The 23,633-nt window shown below is 46.5% G+C and overlaps 4 protein-coding genes and 2 non-coding genes across 7 annotated transcripts in view; 3 read left to right on the plus strand and 3 right to left on the minus strand.

The window, feature by feature from the left end:
- The first annotated feature begins 7,990 nt into the window (after positions 1-7,990).
- ccdc17 (coiled-coil domain containing 17) lies at positions 7,991-12,398 on the plus strand. The gene is made up of 13 exons (XM_076154413.1): positions 7,991-8,188; positions 9,765-9,888; positions 9,979-10,117; positions 10,206-10,322; positions 10,457-10,587; positions 10,672-10,794; positions 10,883-11,091; positions 11,173-11,258; positions 11,350-11,565; positions 11,634-11,766; positions 11,855-11,941; positions 12,041-12,151; positions 12,276-12,398. Exons 1-13 carry the CDS (start codon positions 7,991-7,993, stop codon positions 12,396-12,398), a joined length of 1,797 nt encoding a protein of 598 aa, XP_076010528.1.
- A 277-nt stretch (positions 12,399-12,675) lies between these two features.
- On the minus strand, positions 12,676-17,464 carry nasp (nuclear autoantigenic sperm protein (histone-binding)). Of its 2 annotated transcripts, XM_076154533.1 has the most exons (14): positions 17,259-17,463; positions 16,793-16,840; positions 16,576-16,689; positions 16,343-16,423; positions 16,068-16,174; positions 15,072-15,130; positions 14,922-14,992; positions 14,763-14,836; positions 14,460-14,648; positions 14,185-14,357; positions 13,923-14,048; positions 13,770-13,844; positions 13,298-13,414; positions 12,676-12,868 (listed from the first exon to the last, which is right to left on the minus strand). In XM_076154533.1, exons 1-14 carry the CDS (start codon positions 17,294-17,296, stop codon positions 12,833-12,835), a joined length of 1,308 nt encoding a protein of 435 aa, XP_076010648.1. In that variant the 5' UTR covers positions 17,297-17,463; the 3' UTR covers positions 12,676-12,832. The 2 variants fall into 2 exon arrangements, with proteins under 2 accessions (XP_076010648.1, XP_076010649.1); XM_076154534.1 differs by lacking the exon at positions 13,298-13,414 and having other exon boundaries at positions 17,259-17,464.
- Positions 15,148-16,061, minus strand: LOC143003730 (uncharacterized). The gene has a single exon (XM_076154535.1). The coding sequence runs from the start codon at positions 15,904-15,906 to the stop codon at positions 15,199-15,201; it is 708 nt and encodes a 235-aa protein (XP_076010650.1). The 5' UTR covers positions 15,907-16,061; the 3' UTR covers positions 15,148-15,198.
- Positions 17,465-17,799: 335 nt separating the features above from the next.
- Positions 17,800-17,872, minus strand: trnam-cau (transfer RNA methionine (anticodon CAU)). The gene has a single exon. It is a non-coding gene; the product is annotated as a tRNA-Met (tRNA).
- A 1,043-nt stretch (positions 17,873-18,915) lies between these two features.
- trnam-cau (transfer RNA methionine (anticodon CAU)) lies at positions 18,916-18,988 on the plus strand. Its single transcript has one exon. It is a non-coding gene; the product is annotated as a tRNA-Met (tRNA).
- A 300-nt stretch (positions 18,989-19,288) lies between these two features.
- LOC143003642 (glypican-5-like) overlaps positions 19,289-23,633 on the plus strand; it is a 22,739-nt gene continuing 18,394 nt past the window's right edge. Inside the window, exons 1-3 of the mRNA XM_076154414.1 lie at positions 19,289-19,302; positions 19,810-19,895; positions 21,628-21,789. Coding sequence (XP_076010529.1) covers positions 19,289-19,302; positions 19,810-19,895; positions 21,628-21,789 — 262 coding nt within the window. The remainder of the gene's footprint in view (positions 19,303-19,809; positions 19,896-21,627; positions 21,790-23,633) is intronic.

A 23,633-nucleotide genomic window follows, 5' to 3' on the forward strand; every position in this document is an offset into this window, starting at 1 on the left:
CACACACACACACACACACACACACACACACACACACACACACACACACACTAAGATGCACACACACATTTCCAAGTGGATGCTCTGTTAGCATTTACACAGGCGCAGTTACTAACGCTTAACTCATGTCAGACCAGTCAGACAGAGAGAGAGATGGATGGAAAAAGAAACAACATAAAGAGTCAGTGTGTGTGTGTTTGTGTGTTTGTGTGTGTGTGTGTGTGTGTGTGTGTGTGTGTAGGTGCACCGTGTGTGTGTGTGTGTAGGTGGACAGTGAAGCTGACTGGTAATGTTATACAGAATGTTATTACATATTCATAGCTCCTATCTACATGCACAGAAACAGGATCAGATATGCTCATGGTGCCTTGCTGAAGAGTACAACAGCAGACAGGATTTGGACAGACAGCCAGAGAGAGAAAAGGTAGACAGAGGAGGAATGGCACAACGGTAGACAAGAATGAGAGAGGGAGAGAGGGGAGAGAGAGAGAGAGAGAGAGGGGGGGGGGGGGGGGGGGGGGGGGAGAGAGAGAGAGTGAGTGGTAGGCAGGAGACTCTGTGTGGGTTGACTTTCTCTCTCCCGGGTGCTATGGTAACATACAGAGCTGCAGCTAGTCGTGCTATGGAGAGGAGAGGAGAGGAGAGGAGAGGAGAGGAGAGGAGAGGAGAGGAGAGGAGAGGAGAGGAGGGAGAGGAGTTGTAGTTTCTTTAGTTTTCTAAGAACCATTAATACCTAAGATAGATAGATAGATAGATAGATAGATAGATAGATAGATAGATAGATAGATAGATAGATAGATAGATAGATAGATAGATAGATAGATAGATATATAGATCGATAGATAGATAGATAGATAGATAGATAGATAGATAGATAGATAGATAGATAGATAGACGTCTGTAGTCTGAACACATACCTCAGCCGCTCCAATACCTTATCAATACCGTTGATAAAGTTTCAAAACGTCAGGTTCACGAGGAAAAGCAGAGAAGTGGATCAGCGTGTTTGTTTTGGAACATCAAAGGGCTCCATGGCTTCAAAGCATACATTTCAATAAGATTATAGAAATGTGTAACATTTCCCCTTTGAGTTTGGCCCAGAATGCAATGCAGCATGTTGATCACAGCACTGGAATATTTTTAGCACACACACTTGGTAAGCCCTGAGCAAACATTAGATATGCTACAGCTTCATATAGCATTTACATGAACATTAGCCTGCACCTGTGAACATTTACCACACACAGTCATTGGCTCAAAGGCACGCAGGCAGGTGAGGAGATTAGGTGACTGTTAATCCCCCGCTTGTGGAACAAAACAATCACAAATGTGTCAAAGAAAACTACAAAATGTTCCAAACTCACTGAACAAAAGGAGCTCAGAGAACCTAAAGGAAGACAGCGGGCCAAAGTCTTTAAGTAACAGTGTGGGATCCGATCCTACGCTCACAAAGTGCTGGTGACAAATCCTGATCAGAACCAAACGAACCAACCGCTCGGGGAGAAAAACTGTTTTGTTGTTATGTGAAAACGGTTTCACAATCCTCCTCCAAATGATGCAACCGTACAGTAATTTAACAGAAAAGCAAACAGATACAGTACACACACACAACACACACACACACACACACACACACACACAAAAACCTCTTGTCTGTCTGTCTGTCTGTCTGTCTGTCTGTCTGTCTGTCTGTCTGTCTATGTAGGCCAGAGTGCCCCAGTTGCCACAGGACCTACTTTGGCTTGATTGGTTTCATCAAGTAGACCAAAGCAGCAGAGTCGTATCCCTCCACCTCTGGAGGACCTATAGTCCCTGACCTCACCTCTCAGTCGGAGCAGATCATGCCTCCACCACCGCCACCACCGCCATCATCACAGTGCGTCAGTGAGAGGAAGATGAAGGTATGATTTCCCCTGTGATTACATGATTAATAGATTCACTTCTTCCCGGTGGATCTGATTTGTATTTGTCATGTTTGTGTCCTTTCCACCTACAACCGCAATAATTAAACTAGTCCAAATGCTAGTAATGGTTTTTGCCTCTACTGACACAAATACTTTCTATTAGTAATCCGAAATCTCAATCGTGACAAGGACGTTCGAAAAGGTGACGTTGCCTCGGCTACAGCTTTTGAGTTTTGGATGACACAGCTTGGAAACTAAATTTGTTGTGCAGGTTGTAACAGGATGTTAAGTGTGACCCCACACTGTCGTGGGAAAGTGATTCCGTTTGGTTGACGTGTGTGTCGTGAACTAAGTGATTCACCTTCAGGGCCACAGTGTAAAGAGAAGAAGAGCACAGGAACACAGAGTGGAGCTGTCAGCATCTCCTGCACAGAAACCTGAGCTCCAGCCTCCACTGGATCTTATTTCAGAATAATCTGGCATTTTGCGATTCAATTCAATCCTATCAAATCATTTAGTGCGTCAGAAAATAACAACCAGAGACATTCAGAGGTCACCAGAGACCAAAGTGATGTCGTCGATTCACAAAGAGAACTGCAATCATCAGTGAGCAAATCGCCTTAAGAATCACAAACGTCTTTTAAAACCTTTTGCGGGTCTGGAGTTACACTAATTGATCATCTATCATGAGATAAATGTCAAATCTTTTTTAAATTGAGATGACTGCCATATTGGTGTATTAAAAGACTCTATCCTACTTTGTTAAGAGTGGCAGCATGTCCCCAGGCTGATGCCCCATCACCTCCACCACAACGACATACAGACAAACACAAATACGCACAACCTTCTTTGCAGATGAAGAAAGAGTGAGCGACAATTCACACCTAAGAATCATTTTTGTTGAAAGAACGTTTTTTGAATGTGAGGATTCTATTAGCTTGGATGCTGTAAACGTCCAGATGTTGCCTGGCTGCTGGATGAGGCCCAGAGCTGTGGGGCATCCCAGTGAATCCATGGGCCAAGGTGTGAACCATGTACCTGTGATGATGTGGGCTCATCTCCTTCTCCCTCTCCCTCTCCCTCTCTCTCTCCTCTCTCTCTCTCTCTCTCTCTCTCTCTCTCTCTCTCATTCTTTCTCCCTCTCCCTCTCCCTCTCCCTCTCTCTCCTTCTCTCTCACTCTCTCTCTCATTCTTTCTCCCTCTCCATCTCTCTCCCTTCCTCTCCCTCTCATCTCACTCTCTCTCTCTCCCTCCCTTTCCCGCTCTCTCTCTCTCCCTCACTCTCTCTCTCTACATCTCATTCTCTCGCTCCCTCTGTCTCTCTCTCTACCTCTCATTCTCTCTACCTCTCTCTCTCTCTCATTCTCTTCATTCTCTCTACCTCTACCTCTCTACCTCTACCTCTCTCTCTCTCTCTCTCTCTCTCTCTCTCTCTCTCTCTCTCTCTCTCTCTCTCTCTCTCTCTCTCTCTCTCTCTCTCTCTCTCTCTCTCTCTCTCTCTCTCTCTCTCTCTCTCTCTCTCTCTTCTCTCTCTCCCCCACTGTCAGAGCTTCCCTGCCACTGTTCTAATGAAGCGGAGATGAATCCTAAAGCTTTTCTATCTGCAGTAGACGGGACTTGTGAAGATGAGCTGTTTCCTCCTACACACACACACACACAGGCAGGCAGGCAGGCAGGCAGACAGGCAGTAGCCCCAGAGACCCAAACACCACTGACTGAAGCAACTGTAACACCACCGAATATCTGATTAACTCTCACTGAAATCAAACTGTAAGCCCGCAGCCATCTGAGCTGTTAGCCATAGCTGATGTTATAAGATTCTGTAGATTTATATCTGCGGCCGGTCCATCATATTTTCGCGTCGCGGCCCAGCGGCACGTCTCCGCTCTCATAAATGATGGAATAGAGCTTCATAAAAATACCAGGTGCTGAATTTACTGTGGGCCTCTCTATAGGTTCACAAGCCTGCAAGGGTTAATGTGTTTGTGAATGCTGACAAGATGGAGAAGAAGAGTGAGTCAGTGGAGTGAGTGTGTGTGTGTGGAGAGAGATGGACGATTTCCTGCTTTAGTTTTACCTTAAAATGGCGATCAGGCCGACTGAAGCATTTTGTCTTTTTCTACCGTTTGACGTGGAAACTTATTATGTAAGTGAATGTTTGATGAGGACAAGAACAAGTAGGATTGGTGCATCTCAGTGAGTGTGTGAGTGTGTGTGTGTGTAGTTCTATGTATATTTTATGTATTTGTAATAAAGAGATGAAGGATAAACGTTGTTCTACGAGTCATCAGAGGCTTAGGGGACATCGGGGACATTTATAAATCGTGTGTGTGTGTACAGTTCACTTTCTGCTGCCGCTCCAAACTCAAACTCGTAAAATCTGTACAGTCCAGAGAGACGGTGGGTCAGAGGAAGCTGCAGTTTACGACTTATTTGCAGACATTCTTCAGGAAAGCAAAGCAAAGGTGTCACGTCTGGTCTTAAACGTGCTTTCATACCGGTAAGTCGTCCTCTGGATGGGTGGAGGACTTTCAGAGGTGGATCAGCATCATCAGGACCTGAGCTGATGGTGCTGGGTGTCCGACTGCTGCCTGACTTGAGGTCACTAATGGAGGTTTGAGGCTGATCGGGCTGGAGTACAGGTATTCAAACCCATCACGTGACCTGTGATGCATGTTGTCTCTAGTTATGTCTACGTTTACACCGACAAACTCTACCGTCTATATTCTATAAGTCTGATCTCTCCTTATAAGACTCTCATGTAAACACACAGATCGATATTTCAGCGCATTTCAGCTAAAAATGCGACGACGGCCAAACTCTTGTCGTATCTGATCATTTATATTTACAGGCAGAATGTAAGACGACGCCTCAGGTCAAAGGTCGTCTGCCTCATAAACCTGTGGGCTGAAAAAACACCTCAGGCAAGAAATCGAAGGCGTGAGTCAGATCAGATTTGGAGAGATCGTGACTGTGTTGGGGTCAGAGGTTACTCTGCAGCACTGACCCAAACCAAAGCCCCTGGAGTCCTTTTAAAAGAGTTCTGGTGCAAGAACACAAATCAGATCTGATACAGGAAGAAAATCAGGACTGTGCACTTGGAGCTGCAGTGTAAACGCAGCATTAATGATCTGAAAAGCATCGTTGAGAGTTACAGGGAGGCTGAGGGAGGGATGAGCGGGGCTGGGGGTGCTGGGGATGTTCCCCTACCCCACTTGTTAACACACAAGTGCCTCCTAACTGAGGAAAAAGCCCACTAGCCACGGTCCATATGTCTTTCTGGGTTAAAGCTTCTCTTCTCTCCAATGCTGCACAGCTCTGATACGCGGGTACAGACCGGAGTGTTATGTAATTAATACTCCTCCTCCTATGCAGATACACTAGACAAGCCGAGCGGTCCTGGCCTCAGCCTGGAACTGGACCGTCCATCTCACTCCTCCTGCATGTGGCTCAGCCTCGTGGTGTAACTACGTCCCCACAGGTCCCTGCAGTCGCCCACTCGGCTTTGAAAGCGTTTGGAAGCGTGTGTAGAAGCTGTGCATGCAGTGTTATGTCACTGATGTCGTCCTCAGAGGTTTCATACTGTAACACACAACCCACTCCACAGCCACGCAGCATGCAGAGAAGCAGCCTCACTCCCACTCACCCACACACACACACACACACACACACACACACACTACAGTGACAACAGTGTGTCGAAGTCACAGTAAACCTCTCTTTACCTGCTGTGTGTGTGTGTGTGTGTGTCCCAAAACCAAAGCCAGACACAGAAAGTGATGCGTGGGTCTCTTACCTGCTGATTCCTCTTCTTCTGGAGCCTCTCTCCTCCTCTGCCTTCAGCCGGCTTCTTCCAGTGCACCAGCCTTCATCCCTCCACTGAGCAGCATGAAGGGAGCGAAAGACTTTAGATCATCAGCATTTGTCTCGCTCTTGTGTTTTCTTCCCCCTCTCTCTCTCCTTCTCTCCCTGCCTTTCTTCCAGATTTCTCCACAGTCTCCGGGGGAAAGCGGGGAGCATCAGTGATACACCGCCGAGCGCTCCGCTGCAGGAGTCTGGACGTCAATCACAGAGGTAACCAAGGGAAACAACTGGACCCGCCCCCTGCAAACGCTGATTGGCCGGCTGACAGGGAAGCAGCAGTCCCAAGTCCTCTCAGACACACAGACGGGGCACCAGGAGCTGTGCTGGGATCCTGCAATAAGCCAAACAAACAGTAGTGGATTGCAGAACACTCTCTCTCTCTCTCTCTGTCTCTCTGTCTGTCTCTCTCTCTCTCTCTCTCTCTCTCTCTCTCTCTCTCTCTCTCTCCCTCTCCCTCTCTCTCTCTCCCTCTCTCTCTCTCCCCCCTGCTCACTCACGCTCTCGCATCTCTGACTACAGAGCCTACTGCTTTATTTTACAGTTGCTTAGCAACAGACTGGTATGTACTGTATGTGCAAGTGTGTGTTGCAAAACAGGACAAGAGATGTGGGTAGAGGGAGAGGAGTTCAAGTCCTCAACTCTCTGTGTTTGTGTGTTGTCCTCGTCCTCTGTCTCTGTCTCTGTCACAGGTGTGGACGGTTGAATATTTCAGTCTGTCTGTGTGTAACATGGACGCTGTTGTTGCCTCAGAGCAGTGATGAGCAGCAGCAGGGTGTAAGTTAATGAGGAACGAGGGGTTATACCATAAATTACATAGATAACATAGAATTAAAGGGTTAACTAAGGGGAAAGCAGTGCTCACTCTGTTAAATGGACAATTAGTGGTTGGGAAACAATTGAAAACATTGTTCCACCTGCCAGTGAGTCACTGTGCCTCATTATTTTAAACTTTTGGCCGCAGGATGCAACGGTGTAGCGTGTCAGGCGTTAGTCACTGTATGGACAGCTCAGGCAGTTTGGGGGTTTAAATTACATGAATTTAATCTAAACACCTCTCGCCCTCTGTGCTTCACTGTCACGCCACCCGTCGCTCTTTAATCTCTCAAAAACTCTGTGCTAACATGTCATCTGTGAGGGTTTGGGGACAGTTTGTATGCAGAGAGTGAAGTGACACATGTGGGATGTTACAAGGATGTTGCTCTTTCAAAAGGCCGGTTAGTCAGATACACAGCAGAGTAACATCACTGCCTGTTCTGTATTTAATAGGTTGCATTGCAGAAATGTTAAGAACCCTCAGTGTAGGAGTGAACAGCAGTCAGCAGGGGGCGCTATTTCCTACAGACACATAGGAGAAGGAATATAGGAAAAGTCAAGTTTGAGTTATTTGCGGTGATTCTCACTTGTGCATGTTGTACAACTACATCTCTAATTCTGTGTGACATTCAAATGTACTGGATGAAGACTGAAGCTTCTGCTCTACATTCATGTAAGAGGATCTGATTAAAGTGACCTCAGAGGAGATGTTGCATTGAAACATACATCATGTGTGATGCTCCCACAGGGGCTTGTTACATGCACGTGTGTTCACTGCCTGCATGATGGAGCTTCAATCTGAAAGAATTAATAAACACGTCGATTTGATCAAGACGTTCTCTCAAATGCTGAGCTCAAAGTGTTTCTGTGATAGAAACACGTTTTTCAATTTATTGCACTTTGCCTGCAAACGTTGATTTTTGCTGCAAATTTGAAAATAAGCAGATGAATTTGTCATTTAAGTTGTATGCCCTGATTTGTGCTAATAATGCCAGGTAGTATTGTGTCCTGTAATGAGCAGGAGAGACAGTATCTATGGTCCTGAACTGTCCACAACAAAGTCTCTGTCATGGTGACGGTTGCCAACAAACAACCAAAGTGAGTCTGCAGGGAAGAAGCCAGACGTGTCGGACAACTTTTAAACGAGCTGAACTTTCTGCTGTGTGTTTTGGGGAGAAATGATGAAGAGAATTCATTTCTTTCTTTTCATGGAAATCAACTTTGGAAAGGAATTTTGCCGGAACTAATAGAATTTTGTTTCTGACTGAGTAAGCTATCACAACAATATTATTACTTCTTGGTAGGCTACAGATGTAAGAGCTAAAAGTAATTTATTCCAGCACAAACTGGAACTCGAAAATAACTAAGGGATCATTTCAGTTCGCAGTCTGCAGCCCAGTGTGTCGGCCATGGAGGGAGCATTGATCTGTGCAAACTGTAATATGGTTTTTCGCTCCACCGGGCTGCTTGAGAAACACAAAAGCCTTTTCTGCATTGGTGGGGACACGGGGCACCTCAGGGTGAGAGGGCAGAGCTCTGAACATCTCCTGAGAAACAACGGAGGAGATGTCCGCCTCAGACAGGCAAGAACCCCTGACCTTGTGCAGGTAAGCGAGTCCTTCTGCTTAAACCTGTAGGAACAAGAAGGACAAAGATAAACAACAGGCTTTGGAACCAGATCGTGGTGTGAGCAGCAAAGTGGGTTAAATCATGCATAAAAGAATCACAATGTGTCACAAAAACAGAATGGTAGTCATGAAAATTGACCAAAACAAGATGCCAAAATAAAGATAATAATTTTGCTCTGGGACAGAATGGATTAAGTGGTTTATTTTGTCACATTCAGTGGTCGTTCTCAGCATTCGTGTGCCAGAGACAAAGATGACAGACGTAATTATCAGCCTGCTGCGGTGGAAAGTGCAGTCGATTTGTTTAACCCAGCATTTCTGCCATTCCTCATAAAAGGGCAGATGTGACAGCAAAACACTGAGGCTGTGTTTATGTCGTGTCTGTGTGTGTGTGTATGTGTGTGTAGTTGAGGAGTCAGCGAAGGAGCATCAAATGGATGAATGAGTCAAAATCAGGAAGAGCCGAAGCCAAAGCAGCAGCCTGTCAGACAGAGAGCGACAACCTGAAAACTCTTACTAATGAGGTACAACTGCAACAACCACCCAAATTAAATCTGTCTGTTACCGTGGAAATGCCAGACAAACATCCCAATAAACTGTATCCATATAGAAGCATGTTCCTTCATACAGATTCTCAAGGGCCCAACAGGGGTGATGGATGATGAGGATGGAAGTGGTGGAGGTTGTGTTTTGAGTGTACAAGTGCATTTTACTTAGTCCATGCATCGTATAATTTAAAGGGCACGTATATTAACTAGAAAAGCAGTTCCTAAAGAAAATGTGCTGTGATTGTGAACACTAAATGTTCCCAAATGCTGAACAAGTGCCTGAAAGATTGAAGCCTGAAGGCCTGAAAAATGTATGTATGGTTTTTGTACTTGGATGAAGCAGTTTGAGTGACAGCTAAGGCTCAAATTGTCTATAAACAATCTGAATAACAACACAACCTAATTTTTCTGGATTTCAGTTTCACAAACTGAAGAAATCCATTGAAGGAAGTTTGCCAGACTGGACTAAAAGCAGCACAGATACGGGGGTAAATCTGCACATATAGATGCAAACACTGTGCATACTGTGTGTGTACATCACTATACATAACGCCTGAGAACAACCAGATGAAAGGAGGTTTGATGATGGATGTTAAAATTGACAAATGTGTATATGTATAAGTGCACAATATCAATAAATAAGACTAATAAATACACATCTCTTGGCATTTACGTCAGCCGCTGCATCCTTCGTGTAAAGAGTGTTTAATGTAAAGTGCCTCTCTACTTCCTCTTTGCTGAGAGTGGGAGAGGGGAAGTGGAGGCAAGGAGCCACTTATTAACCAAAAAACATCAAGGTGCCATAAATGTCTTATATCTTCTGTAGGTTTGGATGACTAAGTTATGGCCGCCTGGTGTCAGCATGAGTCACAGTCAGGCTGGGAAACGGTGGAACAGGACTGAAGTCTGATTTAATGAAGCCGGGTGGGAGGACGCTCGGTCTGCTCCGGGGCGTAAAAATGTTTAAGAACGGTGCGCTGCGGTTGTGTTCTTCTGTACGTCCTCAGGCGTGTGGGCGTCAGCTGGGTCACAGCGAGAAGCTGAAGGAGATGAGGGAAATGGCGGAGCTGCACGAGCGCCAACTGGCCGTGATCCATGCTCACAACCAGGACCTGGAGCAGCAGAGAGACGGTGAGGAACCAGAAGTGAGCCTCAGCCAGAAGAGTTCAAGGCCCAGAATCACGGGGATTGTGTGTGTGTGTGTGTGTGTGTGTGTGTCAGAGCTGGACCGGCAGGTGAGTGTCCTGGCTGAGCAGGGCAGCAGCAGACACCTGGAGGGCCTGCTGTTGGAGCTCCGTGAGCAGGAGGAGCGGAACGAGGAAACACTACAACAACTTGCTGAACATCTCCAAGCCTTACAGTAAGTGTGTGTGTATGTGGACATCGGTGTAAGTGTGTGTGTGAGACGCAAGTATGTTTTCCGTCAGATCGAACATTTTCTTTTTAAGGGTACAACAAATCTCTGTACCTGCTGATCAACCAGATCCACTCCAGAACGTGAAGACGCCTCACGCCTCATTTGACTTCCTGTCCTCTGAGGATGGGCCTCTCTATGCTCAGATAAAGTACACAAACACACACTCATTCATCAGCAGCCATGTAGTTTACACAATATTTTACTGAAAAGTGTTAAGTACCTCTGGTCCTGGTCCGTCTGGTGAGGTTATGGTGAATCAGGTCAAACCTCTCGTTGGTCCAGAGCTCTGCAGCTTGCCTATATGCAGTCAGGTGGAGCAGATCCGGACATTGTTTCTCAGCTGATTGACCTGCAGGCAGAGGCCCATGGTCTGGAGAAGAACCAATCAGCAGCAGCCAAGGCCAGGAAGAAGAGTAAGACCTGGAGCTGTAATCAGAACATTTCAGAGGTCCAGGAAAATCACCTCCTGACCAGAACATGTCTGTGCTTGTGGCCAGAGATGAAGCCTCTTCAGAGGGGTCCGAGCTGGGAGCTGCTGTCCGTGGAGCAGGAGAACCAGAGACTGGAGGAGGAGCTCCTCAGGATCCAGCTGGCCAGGGAGAAACATCATGACCATGAAGGTACAACACTTCCTCTATCGAGTTTGATTTGAAAAAGGACCAACTACAGTCCAAGCGCTGTATAGTTTCTTAGTGGTGTGTATTCCAGCATCAGTGAGGATGGAGCTTCAGCTGGTTCAGAGGGAGAACCTCCACCACATGGCCGGTCTACAGGCAGAGCTGGAGAGTCTTGGCAGGGAGCTGGAGAGAAACAAAGAAGCTCCCAGGCCCCATAAACAGCCTCCTCCTCCTCCTCTTCCTCTCCTCCCCCAGGCAGCACCGCATCCCTCAGCCCACATTCATGCTCCTGTTTCTCTGGTAAACACTTGAGTTAAACATCTCTGAAAGAAAACTGATTTGTTTGTCGCATTGATGGAAGTATCCTCTGGTGCGTCTTAGCTCCAGGCCAGGTCCCTCTCCTCTCCAGGGAGAAGGTCCATGATGGAGCCCCTGCACTCTCTGGGTCCAGCACCCTACGACCCTGCGTCAGTTTGTCCACACCGTACACGTCTTTACAGCGTACACATCTTCTAAACTTGTTGAATCCACACGAGTGACGAGCTCTTGCATTCACAGATCTGGATTTGTGATCTTTTACGATTTTGTCCTGGGAGTGGACGCCTCTCAGAAGGCGCTGCGCCTCGTGGCAGCTCTCTACTCGGACGGGGAGGAGGTGGGACGGCCGTCTCCTCTGCCAGCTGTCCAGTGTCTGCCAGGCGGGGCCGTACCTTACTCCCACAGCCTTCACCGTGGGAACTATGGCGTGCTCTCCGTCAAACAGCCCGTCCCCAGGTAGGGTCACCGCTGTGTACAACCTGATCAGCCTGTATGAACGTATGATGGCATGTCCTCTCTGTCAGGCTCCAGCCGTTGTCTTCCCTCTGTCTGCTGCTGGAGGTGCAGGCAGCGAGGGAGCTTGTTTATGGTAATGAGGCCCTCAGACTGGGATCGTGGGGGTGGACACGACTGGACCTCTTCGACCAATACAACCAGGTCTACATGCGCACGCAATACTATAAACACGTTATGATCAACTTTAAATTACTTTCATTCTTGTAAATTACAAAATCACCTACTGCAGCTCCAAAGTGGCCACTGGAGGGTGCCAGTGCGCAGTCTGCCTATAAGACCCACCCTCAGCCTGGCACAGCTCAACTCAGTGCCTCAGGTAAGAGTCCAAAAGTTATACATCATCCTGAAGTAACTTTGGTTTAGAAAGATAAAGTGAGGCAGCAAATGACATGTTGGACTGTGTTTGTGTGTTGAGGTGGGCGGCATGGAGGTGTGTGTGCGTGTGGTGAATGGGCGTGATGGAGACGTGCAGACCCTGGTGAGGGCCGACCCGACCATGAGCGGCCATTATAAATACCCTGCAGTGGTAGGTCCAGCTCAGCTCCACTGCATCATGTAGCTCAACAGCACAGAAACTGATTTGAGAAAGTTTACTTAGATGGATGAATAACTGTCAATTACGATCTGAACATCATACTGTGACTGTGCAGGGAAATGGTGCTCCACCTGTTTCCAGTCCTGAGGGGCTCACAGGAGTCAGTCAGCTGCCCTCTCTGCTGCCCTTCACCGAGCACCAAGATGAGACGCCTGGGCAAGAGGCCAGTCACATCTGATCAAGCACCTCACCATTTCTGATTTCCATCTTGTGGCTTTAAACATGTAGCAGCAATTGCAAACTTGCTGATTGGCTCTTTATCAGTCCTCCAGTGGGCTAAAAATGCTTCAAATTACTGATGAAATACTTCAATAAAACACTGGTGCAATGGTTCACTTCTAATCTTTTTCAAAGCAAAAACCTCTGGACCTCCTCAGGGTTCTAGTAACAATCTCACTGCTCTCCCACTATGTCAGGTCTTCCTGAAGTCTCCAGAAAGCAGAGAAAACACACACTTCTTGCTCATCTGCGAATTATTTATTTTACTACAAGTATACAAAAGTGGACAGACAAATCTGTGAAAATGGATCTTATTTACAAAAACAAAGCGGCGTTGGCGAGGGGCTGGACAGGCATGCTGTGCTGGTTTAGATCAGGAGAGGCCAGGACCCGTCACGCTGAGGTTTCCACAGAGGCCGCCGGCTTGGCCTAAAGGAGACAGAAGGATAAGCACATGTAATGTAGAGGGGAAGGCTGAACACACACAAGATTTGGTGGCAGAAACTTGGTTGAATAACTCAAATTCCCCATTTAGAGAGGAAACATAAACGTGTCCATCCCACGAGCGTTCTTCCACCAGAACACGAGCCGAGTTCCCTGGAACTGCAAGTATTCCTTACCAGACAAGTTTACAGAAGTTGGAAGGATTTGACCCAGAAGGAGTTCCTGCTCGCTTCGTCTCCCAGGAAGGATTCATCCCAAAGGCAACAAATCATGCTTAAGCTTCAAAACCATCAAGTCTCATCTTGTGTGAAAGAAACTCAAACTACTAAAAGAGGAGTTTACCACTTCCTCTCACTTTCGTCTCCCACATCACTCTGACATGCTGTGCGTTAGAGACATGAGCCTATCACTCGCCTGCTCCTCCTCGACTCCATTGCCGTTGCTGGCGTTCATGCTGCCGTTAATTGCGGCTTCCTGTTTCGCCTGCTTAGCATCAGTGTCCTTTACTGGGCTCTCCTCCTCTGGTTTCCTCTGTGCAGAAACACAAAACCGTGATAAAAAAGATGCAGTGGCAGCTCTTCTGAGTCGGGGCGACTTTTCACACTGCAGGGCCGTCAAAAGTTTCAGTTACTCTTCATCAAGGTCAAGCATGCAACTCACTGCATCATGGTGGCCCAGATCGAGACACAACGCAATCACCCAAACACCGGCGCCACAGCGACCACGGATCACAACAAAGCCACAACACACCAGCTGGACAACGCTCATCACGTTCATACACCAACACACACAAGCATGCAGATGTTGCCACAAATTTGGCCCGCTACACATTTCGGTTCCCATCCGGAGCATCTGAGCAGACGGCTGGGCCGGGGGAGGAGCTCACCTTCTTCCTGACAAGGTGGGAGATGTCCGAGGCAGCTTTGGAAGATGAAGCCTTTTCGGACGGCCTGACTGGGATCTGAAACAGGAGACAATTCATTAAAATGCTGCTGGGAGGAAGTTGACATCTGCCACAGAAATACACCAATGCTCTCACCTGGCTTGGAGTGTCAAATGCCGATGATGATGATGCTGCTGCTGCTGCTGCTGCTCCTGCTGATGAGGATGAGGATGATGGGCCTCCATTTTCAGATGGGAATGCTTTAGAAGTTGAGGCTCCACCCTGGAAGAGATTAGTCTGTTACCAGAGGAGCCACAGTAACACAACAACCGCCCTCTGCATCCCTTTAGTGTACTTCCAACAGATTTCAAACCAATAACACATCTCACACACACACACAACCCCCCTCTCCACTCACTAGTGCCTGCTGGATGGCCTGGGAGGCGGCGCTGGCCGTCCTCTGGCTTTCCTTGGCGTCCTCCACCTTTTCCTTGATGTCAGGCAGGAGCAGCTTCAGCTCCTCCAACTCGCTCCTCTCCTTCTTTGCCCCATCAGCGCCCTTTGCTGCATCAATGGCCTTCTGCAGCATGGCTACAAACGAGGTGAGGATTTAGTTTCGACATTAAAACCCGACTAAAGGACCCTGCACACATGCGGTCAAATCCCTGAAACCCCAGTGCCCTGCAGCTGTACCCAGGCGCTTCTCGATGACCTCTATGGAGCTGTTGTAGTGCTGGATTGCCTGGCTGTAGTGATCCATGCAGCACAGGGACGTGGCCACATGGTAGTGGGTCTCAGCCAGCAGGCGACTGTGAGGGGGGAGGTGCCTCAGCTGCAGCGTCAGGCACTCCTGGAAGTCCTCCAGAGCCTGGGAATAGTTACCTGGGGACAGAAACACAGGGGCGCTAGATGAGGACAGGGTGACACACAGCAAGAACCATTTAATAAAGCTCATTTGAGTAAAGACGATTAAACCAAGAGCAGCAGGTCACATACATGATTCAGCGCTGACTTCTCCCAGCTTCAGGTAAGTCTGCGCCGCCATCAGCTGGTCTTCTTTATCCTCCTTCCTGTGTGGACAAATCGGTGACGTTTAATCGTTAAGTATAGACAAGCAGATGATTTAACCCCACATGAACTTGAGGTCACCTTTACCTTTTGTAAATGACTTTAGCCACCTCCAACATCTCCCACGCCAGCTGCAAGTTTCCTACTTCCTCTTCGTCCTAAAAACGGAACAGTGACATGAAATCTCTCAAAATCAATGTAGACTGAATGGCAGAAGGATCCAGTGTCTGCACTCACCTTTTCTCCACCGTTTCCCTCCCCATCTTCATCATCGTCGTCATCATCGTCGTCATCATCTGTGGAAACGACAAGATGATGGTCACATACCACAGTGTAAACTGTTTTGAGTACAGACCCAACGCCATCATAACACAGAAGAGACCTTTCCCCTCACACAGTGCAGCTGACAGACTGATGTCTTCACCCATCTGACATGTGGACCGTTAACCTCAACACCCAGGTCATGCTGCACCCAGCCACCGTGCTCTGCATCAAAACATCTACTACCCTCTGATGCTTCATCCTCCTCCTCTGACACCGTATCTCCGTTCTGTTCTTTAAAACCCTCGTCATGCTCAGTCACAGCTTTCTTTGCAGGACTTTCAGCCACGCCGTTCACCAAAGCACCCGGGCTCTTCTCCACGCCGTTCACCAAAGCACCCGGGCTCTTCTCCACGCCGTTCACAGAGGCACCCGGGCTCTTCTCCACGCCGTTCACAGAGGCACCCGGGCTCTTCTCCACGCCGTTCACAGAGGCATCCGGGCTCTTCTCCACGCCGTTCACAGAGGCATCCGGGCTCTTCTCCACGCTGTTCACAGAGGCACCCAGGCTCTTCTCCACGCCGTTCACAGAGGCACCCGGGCTCTTCTCCACGCCGTTTACAGAGGCACCTGGGCTCTTCTCCACGCCGTTCACTGAAGCTTCCTGTACTGCGGATGCCTTTTCCTTCTCGGGAGCAGAATTGGGCTTCTTCTTCTCTGATCCGTTCACAAGCGATTTTGCATCATCTTCCCTCTTCACTTCATGTTTGGACTCCAGCTTTGTGTCTACGCCCTCATCCCTCTCTGACATTGCACTGTAGACTTGCTTTCGTAGCTCATCTCTGGTTTTATCTGTGCAAAAAGGTTGCACGGAGGAAAAACGGCCTCCATCTCAAAGTTGGATCATATCACACAACATTAACACAAAACTATTAAAATCATGAAAGAGCTGCTCTGTATTAGAATACAAACCATCAAGGTTGTTGGCACTCTCAACATTAGAGTCACCAGGTTGCTCCTCCTCCTCCGATTCTTCAGGGACTCCCTCCAGGGCATTACCAAGGACACCGTTCTCCATCCTGAAAAAAGGAACAACATAGAGGACTGAGCAGGAAAACTGGAATTTGACAGAAAAGCAAGTCAAGGTGAAAAAGTGCCTCACTAGGGGACGGACATTTCTTCAGACAGACGATCTAGACAAAATGGTGTCGTATAAAGACAATCAAGTGGTTTCTACTTAAACCAACCTGGCGAGCTCCAGCAGGGACTTCCCACACAAGAAGAAGGCCTCGCCACACTCATCTGCAGTCTCTCCATACTTTGCAGCCCTGAGAAACATTGACAGAGAAGTTGTTGCAAACCCAAACAGAGGGATCTCACATGGCAGTTATTCTAATCTAAAGGTCAAATTAAGGACAGGTGGCTTCTTCTTGTTCCAAACACACACTACAGAGTTACATGTCTTCTCCCTCAGACTCACAGCATGCTGCAGGCGTCCTGGAACACACTGACGGCCGACACCACATCGCCCATCACCAGGTGCCTGTTTCCTTTGCCGATCAGCTTCTTCGCATCCTCCATGACGTCAGCAGAACTGCAGCGCACACAAACACAGATTCAGACGAAGTGCCACTAAAGTGAAGGTTCAGCCTCCGTTTGAACAGCTGTGCTGGGAGATTGCTAGAGGGAAAACCCACCTGTCTGCCGCGGCAGCTGCTGCTGATGAGCAAGGCTTCTCCTCCACGCTGCCACAGACAAAGGAGAAGCAAATTCAGTCCGGTTAATGTGCACACACACAGATCTCGTCACTTAGACACACATTGAATGGCGGAATTAGACGTTCACCGCCGGTCAATTCACTTAGTTATTGCCCGGATATACAAGTCAAGCTATGACGTATTATTAGCACATTTTCATGTTGCTAATTAGCTTACACGCAAGGAATGATAACGTCTGTGCCGTCTGTCACCACGGGCAGGGGCAGTTAGTCTTATAGCCACTAGTTTAATAGTTGTGACGACTTTCTGAACGTTTGTGAACTCGCGCCAAGCAGGAACAGATACGAATAAGATAACAAACAAGGTCGTCCGCATTAGCCGCTTTGTGTAGCCGAACGTTAGCTAGCTGCGTCTCCAAGCTTTGTGTTCCAGCAGCGTCTCTTACCTCCCCGAGCATAAGGCCGCGGAAGATCCTTCGGGCATGTTTTCGGAAGGTTAGAGCACCGTGAAGAAACCAAAACAAACGTGCGGTGAATGGCGTCGTTGAGCCTGCTACAGTGGGCTTTGTTAGCGCGCTTAAATAGAGAAAAAGAGGCTTTCTATTTCCGCTTAAATTAGGACGCGGGAGATTGGATTTAAAGGGGCCGCAGCGGTGGCGCTTGCGCTGCATTCACTGTGTGTAGGAAGATATTCCATCAGCTGCTGTAGCTCAGGAACTCACGGCTCTGTAAATATGCAGTTGCGTGAGTGTGTAAATATTATAAGTCAATAATCATCATTCTATTAATGTAAATGTGTCTTTTATTAATGAGATTTTAGAATGCCACCTTAATTCTCAGTGCATATGACAAGGGTTGTAAATCTGTTAAATAAAAGATAGATTTCAGTTTAACGTCAGACTGTGATTATTGTATAGTTCGCCACTTTAAATACAGGAAAAGCATTAACTGATTATATATACAATAATTTCGAAAAAAGAGACCTACTGCCCCGTGTGAGGCTCGAACTCACGACCTTCAGATTATGAGACTGACGCGCTGCCTACTGCGCCAACGAGGCTCGGTATTCTGCCGTGGTGGCTAGCTTATATTTAATCAGCTATTCTGTCTCAGATCGTCCAATCATATATCGCACTTTCAATGTCATATTGAACCTAGACCAATCGGGATACAGTAGAGCGGGGGGGAGAAAGGGGAAGAAAATAGAGAGGAACATTTTGAAAGAGAGGAAAGGGCCTTTATGTCTGGCTTATCCTTCCATCACCGAAGTTTTTACATGTTGATGTTTGTCATAAATTATAACTTATTATTACTATTTACTATCCAAATATGAATGTAGTTGATATGCTTGCAAGATACTGCATAAGAATTACTGAAATACTCGTTTAGTTTCATGCAAGACGTTTATATGCAATTTTCTACTCCCCAACACTGCTGCTAAATACATTAACTTATATTTAATAATTTACTAGATAAATATTCACAAATTATAATGAACAGCTCTATCTCTGGCAACGGTGGGAATCGAACCAGCGCCTCTGGATAAACAGCTCACCCCGGCCTCCGTCGTCATCGCTCATGGCACTGTCAATGTCAAATTGAACGTAGACCAATCGGGATACAGAAGAGCGGGGGGGAGAAGAAGGGGAAGAAAATAGAGAGGAAAAAAATGAAAAAAAGGAGAAAGGGCTTGATTTCTGGTTTATTCTTCCATCACCAAAGTTTTTACATGTTGATGTTTATCATAAATTATCACTTATTATATGAATTTCTATCCAAATATGAATGAAGTTGATATGCTTGCAAGATACTGCAACATGAATTATTGAATTTCTTGTTTAGTTTCATGCAATTATATGCAATATGTTAATATGCATTTAACTACTCCCCAACACTGCTGCTAAATACATTAACCTATATTTAATCATTTACTAGACAAATATTCACAATTTACAATGAACAACTCTATTTCTGGCAACGGTGGGAATCGAACAGGCGCCTTGGGATAAACAGCTCTCCCCGCCCCTCGTCGTCATCTCGCGTCGCGATTGGTCTACGACTACGTCTATGTCAGATTTGACAGACCCAAGAGTCCTGACATCAGCCTCGTTGGCGCAGTAGGCAGCGCGTCAGTCTCATAATCTGAAGGTCGTGAGTTCGACCCTCACACGGGGCAAAGGGTTCTTTTGGAGCGTATTTACTCTCTGTCAAAGGTTAATACTAACATGTAATGCAATGATGTGTTCACGTGTCATGCGGAAACAAGCTGTTACTCTCTTTACGCCGGCCAAGTAAATAAACCCCGAAAGCTTCTCCCACATTTTGTTATCACTGTAAAATAGACTGAGAAGGCTCCCAAACCTCTTTACCAAAGGAATCTTCTGTTTGTGCCTGCGACTTTCACACATTAAACCTAAACAGTGTCCGCCTGAAAGGAGTTACGTTTGTATTATTTGTGCGGACAATAAATGACCATATGGGGGCGCCCAAGTTCTGCTTTATTTCGTTTTTCTTTCACTGGCTCCACTTATTAACTGATACCACTAATATCACCCTGCTTAGAAATGTATTTGAACAAGTTGATGCAATGTTACTTGTATGTATAAAGTGTAATGTAATGTATAAAGTGTATCAGGCGTAAACTGAAACCAAAGTGAAGCGAGAGAGAGAGAGAGAGAGAGAGAGAGAGAGAGAGGGAGAGAGAGAGAGAGAGAGAGAGAGAGTGAGAGAGAGAAAGAGAGAGTCTAGTTTATGATTCCAAAAGTCCCACGGTGAAGAGCACCCAAAAACTTGATCTGCAGCCCAATCTGCCTCTTGTCCATTCTCTCTCTCTCTCTCTCTCTCTCTCTCTCTCTCTCTCTCTCTCTCTCTCTCTCTCTCTCTCTCCTCTCTTCCTGACTGAGATGGTGGTGCCATGTTCCGTCCAGCTTTACCAAACGCGGACTTGTTTTGGGTGATTTTGTTTTATTGGCTTTTTGTGCCGGAGGCTGGTTGCAGGTCGGACAGCTGTCATGAGGTGAAGACGGCCTACATGATGCGCCAGATCGGCCCGGTGGAGCTGGTGCCGGACAGCCCGGGACCAGGTCAGTGAGTTTCTGTGTAAAGGAATACGAGAGCATTCATAGACATTCCGTAAGATATGGAATCATCTCAAGTACCAGAAATAGTATTAAATCTTAAAATATTAATACATTTCTTTAGTATCACTACTTTTCTTTAAGAAATATTATGATGATATGCAGGAACAGTACACACAACTACAAAATCCATACAGGAAAAGTTAAATGATCTTAATCAGAATATTAAAGGTGTTTTTATTAGCTGCCTCATAAACAAATCTTGTTTGGTTCTATACAGATTGTGTAGATTGATTTAATTGAAAACATTCTTGTTTTTCAATAATAGTTACAGTATTTTCCATATCTTAACCCAAATGACTGAATCATACAGAGAACTGAAACAAAGACAATGCAACATTAAAGTATTTGCTGCTCGTGGAGGATTTAAACTCTCAGATCCTGTGAGTTGCACATAAACTGACGTGTATCTTGAACAGGGTTTAATCCAGGGCCGAATACCAAATGGAAGGATCATCACAGCGGCCTGTAACTCCTCACCGGGATGAGAGGCTATTTTAGTTCAAAACTACCCTCCATAGTCCCAAACACTAATATAGATCTCATGAAAGCACACTTGACCATAAGTGGTAAATATGCTGCTTTGTCAATAGAAATGTTTATTTTTGCTCTTGTCCAGCAGTGAGAGAGTGACCAGTTATGCTGTGGCGACTGTTAGGCTCCGTCACACCTGCAAAATGACTCATTTCTGCATCACCAAAATGTTTCTTTGAGATTATTATATCATATGTGAAAGACATATTTTTGATGTATTTGAAGCATCTATAGGCCCTGGCCATTATTTTAGGTTTTGCCTTTTTGGTCTTAGACAAGAACTCTTCTCACACCTGACTATGGGTGAAAGCAGCAGGCCTTTAAATGGCACTGATCTTTTTTTAAATGACATGACATCACTATTGATTTAGGTAAATATGCTCCAGGTGAGAAATGGGCCGTATAGTTGCTGAAAGATCCTTGTTGTTGCAGATTGATGGTCGTTTAGAGACAAGATGTAATGTGCCTGCAGCAACACAACATAACTTGCTGTCTGTCTCAACAAGTGGTTCTGTCTGTCAGTGCTGAAATGAATCTCGTCTGTGACATCTGTCCACATTTCTTCTGGTCTTACCACAGACTGCTTGGGCTCGTGGGTCTCAGTGTCTCTTACGTCTTCTTCATTCTTTCTTGTTTATCCATCTTCTCACACACACTGGCTGGTTTTCTCTGCTTCATCATTCACCACCATGAATCACCATCCATAGTCAACACCTGTAATATAGTAACATATAAGCATAAAATACACTGCCCCCCCCCCCCCGCCTTTCTCTTTTGCACACACACACACCACACACACACGCACAGAGCCTTGATCTTAGTCAGCTGTTTGACAGCTTGGCTTTCAACAGTCTGCTAAAGTCAGAGTGCCTCACCACACACAGACAGACACACACACACACACACACACACACACTGTTTTATTGAGTGGTGAAGTCTCGCCCACTGTGCTTGTCAACATGTCTGCTCTCAAAAGGCAGCAGTAAAAGTATAGTTTCTCTGAAGTCGTAAAGTGTTGTATGATGATTCAATCCAAAATTACGAGATCACACCTCCAGAAAGTTAGGATCTGAAGGGATTTGTGTAGTGAGCTCTCTCTCTCCTTCTCTCTCTCTCTTTCTCTCTCTGTGTGTTTGACCCTCAGATGATTCACTCCGGGTGTGTGTCCACCCTGGGCCCAGCTGCTGTACCAGTAAGATGGAGGACAGCTACATGTCGGCGGTCCGCAGTGAGACGCAGCAGAAGATGCGATCGTACAGCTTCGAGCTCAAATACCTGATTGCCGGACACACCAAGGCCTACCAAGGTGAGGGAGGCAGGGCCCGAGAGGAGTGACACGATTTCATACATTAGTCACGTCCAGCTCAGACAGGTCCAAACACACAGTTCTATAGGACTTTGTGATATATTTCCTCATTTACCAGCAGCAATAGTGTCTGTCAGTGATTGGAGTCCAAATGAAAGCGAGTGGAAGGCCGTGCTGAGTCTCTGTCCTTTCACAGATAGGCTGAGCGCTCGTGGCCCCCTGTCATTCTCACTCTGTGTGGTCATTAGAACGAGCCAGTTTGTGTCGGGCTGCTGGTGTGTGAGGCCAGTTTATTTTGTGAGGCGCCACGGTGGCTCGCCAAACAAACAACTGATGTTCAATTGAGTCCTTGAGAGAGCGACGTCTCAGAGGGAGCGGCGGAAAACTTTGTTACAACCCTCTGCTCCCTTTCTCCGTCCGTCTGTCCCTGTCAGGGCCACAATCAGGTTTTGTTCTTGACCAGCGAAAGAGCGACGGACGGAGAATGTTTACATTCAGTATGTATCTGCAGCAAAGTGTTGTTGCTGTGGGCAACAGCCGGTCTCTAACGGGCTGCTGTGAATGGGAGGAAGAATACTCGGCTTGTCCACTTGTCTCTCAACGCTATTCACCAGTGTGTGTGTGTGTGTGTGTGTGTGTGTGTGTGGATTATGAGAGAGGTAGAGTTAATGAGACCCAGCAGACAGACATGGCAAACATCATCTCATCTTTCTCATTCGCTCCTTCACACATGTGAGTGAATCCACAGCTTCATTTTCACCTTCACACACATTTAATGTCTCAAAAACAGGAAGTAACTGAAATATTCTGTTTTGGATACGTTACAAAGATGTGGAATGATTGTTTAATTTGAATCTCTAACACAGGAGAAGTGACTATTGACTTATAAATATTTGTATTTCTTTATTATACTTGATCTATAATAATGCTGGTATTAGTTTTTATTCATTTATGTAGTCTTGGTATGTTTGAAAACATATAATGACACAAAAATGGAGAGTCAGTCAAACCTCTGTGTGAATCTTAGCGTCCTGACACAAAAGAATTTTAACGTTTAATGAAGTAATGGCTTGGTTTGTTCTGCAGCAGCTGAACATAATCACATCTCCACACCACACTGATTAAAACCCTCCAGAGAACCTGAGACATGCCCACAGAGGTTGTAGTCAGGCTCTATTTACATCCAGTGGACGATGTGTGTGTGTGTGTGTGTGTGTGTGTGTGTGTGTGTGTGTGTGTGTGTGTGTGTGTTTGTTCTAGTGCTCTAAGACCCCCTCTGCCCTCTCCTGCTCGCTGCAGCTGTCGTCCAATCACAAAGAGTGAACGGCTCATCACATGACCCCAGAGAAGTCTTTGCTATGTGACCCCATGCCATCTGTATTTGGGTTGCTATTGCCAGAACACGAGTACACACGCACACACACACTTACATGCACCGATCCATGCACGCACGCACGCACGCACGCACGCACGCACGCACGCACGCACGCACGCACGCACGTACGCACGCACGCACGCACACTCATCGCCAATTTCCTCGGTGGCCTCTCTTCCAAAATGTACTTGGATGAAAATTAGCATGAAAGTTCAGCAAGTCAACATATCAATTTCACTGTGAGTAATTTGATTTGAATTCGAATTGCTTGACAAATTGTTGTCAATTGGAGAGTCAGGTCTCCGCAGCTGTGGCACACACACACACACACGCATGCACACCCACACTGGTTGATAGGGTGAGTTGGTGAAAATTGTAAACAAAAGGGCTCCTTGAAGGAAACAGTTGGTATCATGTTTAATATCTTCATGCTCTCTCTCTCTCTCTCACACACACACACACTCTCTCC

Source organism: Genypterus blacodes, unplaced genomic scaffold (genome assembly GCF_046128005.1).
Source record: "Genypterus blacodes isolate CSIRO-AG114 ecotype Tasmania unplaced genomic scaffold, CSIRO-AGI_Gbla_v1 ptg000062l_1, whole genome shotgun sequence".
NCBI lineage: Eukaryota > Metazoa > Chordata > Actinopteri > Ophidiiformes > Ophidiidae > Genypterus > Genypterus blacodes.

Excerpts from the sequence above, each read along its gene's own strand:
- ccdc17 (XM_076154413.1), top strand. The coding sequence starts at position 7,991 with ATGGAGGGAGCATTGATCTGTGCAAACTGTAATATGGTTTTTCGCTCC. Across the intron at positions 10,795-10,882 it reads GAAACATCATGACCATGAAG|CATCAGTGAGGATGGAGCTT; the intron begins GTACAACACTTC and ends TGTGTATTCCAG. Across the intron at positions 11,767-11,854 it reads TCTTCGACCAATACAACCAG|CTCCAAAGTGGCCACTGGAG; the intron begins GTCTACATGCGC and ends CACCTACTGCAG.
- LOC143003730 (XM_076154535.1), bottom strand. The coding sequence starts at position 15,906 with ATGTCAGAGAGGGATGAGGGCGTAGACACAAAGCTGGAGTCCAAACAT.
- nasp (XM_076154533.1), bottom strand. The coding sequence starts at position 17,296 with ATGCCCGAAGGATCTTCCGCGGCCTTATGCTCGGGGAG. Across the intron at positions 16,424-16,575 it reads CAGGACGCCTGCAGCATGCT|GGCTGCAAAGTATGGAGAGA; the intron begins GTGAGTCTGAGG and ends AATGTTTCTCAG. Across the intron at positions 14,358-14,459 it reads GGTCATCGAGAAGCGCCTGG|CCATGCTGCAGAAGGCCATT; the intron begins GTACAGCTGCAG and ends CCTCGTTTGTAG.